The sequence below is a fragment of the Capsicum annuum genome, chromosome 12 (genome assembly GCF_002878395.1).
Source record: "Capsicum annuum cultivar UCD-10X-F1 chromosome 12, UCD10Xv1.1, whole genome shotgun sequence".
NCBI classification, from domain to species: Eukaryota; Viridiplantae; Streptophyta; class Magnoliopsida; order Solanales; family Solanaceae; genus Capsicum; species Capsicum annuum.
The window spans coordinates 231,385,910-231,390,611 of NC_061122.1; the positions used below are offsets into that span (position 1 = coordinate 231,385,910).

Below are 4,702 nucleotides of genomic sequence, written 5' to 3' on the forward strand. Positions count from 1 at the left end.
CGTTCGCTCTGTTTCGCCTGTTTGTCCATCCAAATTCCACTAATAATGAAATGGACCATATTGGGATGATCCCAACCTACCTGGCATGCCCCGGTCAAGTTTTGGCCCACAGTACACCCAGTCCTTAGGCCCACCCACGGAACCGTAGGCTATAGCACACCGATTTGCCCGAAAATGCCCCGTTCGCACCGTTTCGCTCGTTTGTCCACCCAAAGGGCCACTAATATTGAAACGGGCCACACTTGGATTATCCCCAACCACCCTGGCATGCCCAGGTCAATTTTTGGCCCACAGTACGCTCGAACCCTGGGCCTACCCACGAAACCGTGGGTTATAGCACATCGATTTGACTCAAAAACACCCTGTTCTCGCCGTTTCACCCGTTTGTCCACCCAAATAGCCACGAATATTGAAACAAGACACACTGAGATGATTCCCAACCTTCCTGGCACGCCCCGATCAATTTTTTGCCTATAGGACGCCCGGACACCAGGCCCACCCACGAAACCGTGGGCTATAACACTCTAATTTGGCCCGAAAATGCCCTGTTTGCGCCGTTTTGCCTGTTTGTCCACCCAAATTGCCATGAATATTGAAACGGACCATACTGGGACAATCCCCAACCTCTCTAGCATGGTCTGATCGATTTTCGGCCCACAGCACGCCTGAAGGTCACTCATGGAACCGTAGGCTATAGCACGCTGATTTGGCCCGAAAATATCCCGTTCACGTCGTTTCACCCGTTTGTACATCCAAATAGCCACGAATATTGAAACGGACCACACTGGAATGATCCCCAACCTCCTTCCCCCGCTCCTTAGCCTGCCGAAAGCCCCAGATCGATTTTTGGCCCAAAATACGCTCGAACCTCGAGCCACCCCCGAAACTGTGGGCTATAGCACCCCGATTTGGCTCAAAAGTGTCCGTTCACGCTGTTTCAGCGTTTGACCACCCAAATTTCCCAACCGGCCCATACTTCCTTGCTCCTCGGCGTGCCTGGGAGCCCCCGGTCAATTTTCGGCCCAAAACACATCGGGACCCGAGCCCACCCCGAAATCGTGGGCTATAGCACACTGATTTGGCCCGAAAACGACCTGTTTGCACCGTTTCGCCCGTTTGACGTCCCCAACCCCACCCCCACCCACCCACACACACACACATACCAACCCCCGACTCTCAAACCGTGGACTATAAACCGGCTCGTACAAGTAAAAGCTAAGATGACAATATCAAAGTAAAGAAGAGTATTGACAACATATATAATCAAGATAACAAAATGCTACAAATAGGCAAAGGGCCTTTGTATCTTCTCTCTTTTTCATTATCATTGATACTACTAATATTCTTTTCTACTGTTTCGGCTGCGTACGATAAACTCTTGTGATGGACTTCTTAGTGCACTGAGCTTGTCTTTCTTATTGTTTCTAATATCAACTATGGTTTATTAGTGTTTTTGTTGTTATTTTTGTTGATAATCTCTTCATTAGTTTGAGTTGGAGGCTTGTAATATCCAGTGACAGGGTCTGGTACCCATGATGATTCTGAAGAAACAGAATTTGTCTTTTGATCTTCCCCTGATTTATGCTGATGCTCCCTTTTTGTTGACACTCTTTCTGCTTGTGTTGCACAAAAGCCCCTCCTACAATATTTTTATGATTTGTCAACGATAATAACAATAACATATGTAGTATTGTTCGACAAGTGCGATCTAGGAAGGATGAAGTATACGCAAACCTTATCCTTTCGTTATATTCATTCACGCAAAAGAGGAGTCAGGATTTTGAATTTACGAGTTTTAGATCCTATAAAAGGAAGCTTCTGAATTCTGAATAAGTTTGTCAAAAGTCAAATGAAAGTAGTAATCAGGACAGGGCGGAGTTCAGAGGGGCGGAAGGGGTTCATTCAAACTGTTTCCCTTTGGAAAATCATATTGTATATATAAGTTCAAAAATTCTTTTTATGTATATCAGTAGGTGATGAACCTCTTTGATGAAAATCTTGCCTCCGTTCCGCCACTTAACAGGGGGTACTTAGCTTTGCCTTAGGTCTGTATGACTTAGATTATGCATATGTGTTAAAGATAATTCACTAAATAAGTTCAAATCATACATTCAGAACGGAGTTAATCAAATGAAACTCTGAATTCATAAAGTTCAAATTCAAAATCTCTCTACGAACCAAGCACCTTGATTATGCATGTATTGTTTCAAATTCAAACAAAATAATGATAGGTACAAATTGTTGAAAATCTTACAAAAAATATTTGAACACGAACACGTAAGGACAAACTCACCTTGTAACAAGATTCAAAGGAAGGCTACCATCAACAAAACAATAAGACAACTTGAATTTGAAGATGATTCTTGTCATATTGCAAGCCATTTTGAGGCTAAAGAACAACTCCAAATTCTTTGATGAATATGAAACTACTAAATTCACAAACCAAAGTTGCAAATTATATAAGAAATGAATAGTCAAAAAGTGGAACAGTATGGTAGGGGCTATTATATAATTGAGTCTACCCGGTCATTATGACTTTAGTGCCTAGAAACTTCCACGTTGCATCATCCTACAATATAAAATGAATTTTCCAAGAGGGAAAAGTCATATGCACTAACAATGTAAAACATATTTTATAACTTAAAAAGACTTTTTCTTATACTATTGATTATTAGTGTGAAAAGTGGGTGGCTTCTAGGCACGAGAAAGGCCAAATCATTTTGGCTATTGATGTAATCACGATGTACCTGTGTCAAAAGGGTTCTTTATTTAGAAAAAGAACCAACATGTACCCAACATATAATTACAAAAGTTGTTGCAAGTACACAATAAATAAATAAAAGTATCATCATATCGATACTTGAAATCCTCAAACGAAACGATCACACAATCCTACATGATATCAGAGCAGATATAGTTTAAACTTTTAGACGAACATGTGCCGCAACCTCAATGTTTCTGATGAACTCAAAGGAATAATATCCACCCTTAACAACTAATGAATTACAAAAGTACAACCACTAGAAAGGGGGGAATAAAAGAGAAGAAAAAGAAAAAAGAAGTCACAAATAAGTAAAAGGTAATATTGCAAATTATATAGAGTATTCGAAATTTCAAATAATCTTTTATAGTTCCTAGCAACTGTCTGCCTTCCCACATCTAAATCGCAAAATCGTGTTGATTGACTGTTTCTCTTCCCTGTAAATCAGCAATTGGTGTGTAGTTCACTCAGATTGGGCAAGGTGGGACATCAAGGGTAATTCCAGCTTGAATTTGGCCCCAGCCGATGAGACGCCAATGCTTCTCAATTCTTCGGCTAAGAGCGATCTTCTCACCTTTGCTGGTGCACACTGGTGATGTCAACTGCAGTTTTGCAAAGACGTTCTTGACAGCAACAACACGAGCCCCTGTTGACATAGATCCTATGTTTAACATGAGGATTTCTCCCTTGGCCAACTTTGAGACTTTACCCTGCTTTTCAGATTCCTTTGTCCTCACTCCTACAAGACGGCGGAGCAAGAAGAAATTTACCTGCATTACAAAGTGATGTCATTTGGAAGAAGAATAATAGAGATGTTCTTTTTGTTCTACAAAGTGTTTGAAAGTGATGTCTAAGTGACTTACCTCCAGTTCGACAAATACGTCAGGAAGTGACCCAACCTCCCCAAGAACCTGTCCCACCAATCGATCAGCACGAGTCAGTGTTGGATCCATAGTTGTTCCAACTCCAATGAGGCCTCCGGGCACAGCAAATTGTAGCTCATTTTGCTCAGTGAACAACGACACTATTCTTGAATATATTGGGGTACACTTAATGTTGCCACTCTCATCCTTGACTGTAATACCAGGACGAACTTCAATGAGTTGATTTACCTTCAGCACGCCCTGCAGAAAAACATTTACTTGCTCATTTGATTTTGTCCATCTACCAAACAGACTTTCATTCTCTATGTGAGGTTAGCAATAAGCATAAGGTATGACGAAAGGACGTCTGTTGCGTTAGAAATTTGTGCCCTTGGTCAATCAAGGAAACTGCGAAGGAAAAGAAGGTATGAGTTGTATTTACGGAGTATAGGAACGTACCTTCAGTATACTGCCACCAGCGACACCACCTCTGATATCATCAACTTCAAAACCAGGTTTATTAACATCAAATGATCGGATGACTATCATATTTGGCGGTGAAATGAAATCCCTAACAGGAATGGGAATTTTCTTCACAATATATTCAGCAACAACATCGATGTTGTACTTCAATTGAGCAGAGATTGGTACTACTGGGGCACCATCAGCAACAGTTCCCTGAACGATGTATTGAAATAAGGTATAATGATACAGCCTCAAGATCAAGCACAGAAAGAGTAAGGACGTAAACCAATTGCACGAACCTGAATAAATTTCTGAATTGCCTCATGCTGGTTAATAGCAACATTTTCCTGAACTAGATCAACCTTATTTTGTAGAATTATTATGTGTTGGAGGCGCATAATTTCAACAGCAGCTAAATGTTCAGAAGTCTGAGGTTGGGGACAGCTCTCATTAGCAGCAATTAGAAGTAATGCTCCATCCATAATTGCAGCTCCATTAAGCATTGTAGCCATGAGAATATCATGACCCTGCAGCAAATTTCATAATATAAAAGCATTCTGTCAGTAAATTAAATGTACCGACAGAGAAAAATCAGAAAATGAACTTAGGTACT

At 41.0% G+C, this 4,702-nt stretch overlaps 2 protein-coding genes across 2 annotated transcripts; both read right to left on the minus strand.

The window, feature by feature from the left end:
* Positions 1-1,235: 1,235 nt before the first annotated feature.
* Positions 1,236-2,594, minus strand: LOC107849713 (protein SENESCENCE-ASSOCIATED GENE 21, mitochondrial-like). The gene is made up of 2 exons (XM_047401345.1): positions 2,294-2,594; positions 1,236-1,639 (listed from the first exon to the last, which is right to left on the minus strand). Exons 1-2 carry the CDS (start codon positions 2,380-2,382, stop codon positions 1,435-1,437), a joined length of 294 nt encoding a protein of 97 aa, XP_047257301.1. The 5' UTR covers positions 2,383-2,594; the 3' UTR covers positions 1,236-1,434.
* A 345-nt stretch (positions 2,595-2,939) lies between these two features.
* Positions 2,940-4,616, minus strand: LOC107850385 (eukaryotic translation initiation factor 2 subunit gamma; the record flags this gene model as incomplete). The annotated part of the gene is given in 4 exon segments (XM_047401344.1): positions 2,940-3,531; positions 3,625-3,885; positions 4,084-4,302; positions 4,389-4,616. Coding segments are annotated over 4 exon segments (1,011 nt in total), but the record flags the coding sequence as incomplete, so codon positions are not given.
* Positions 4,617-4,702: the final 86 nt, after the last annotated feature.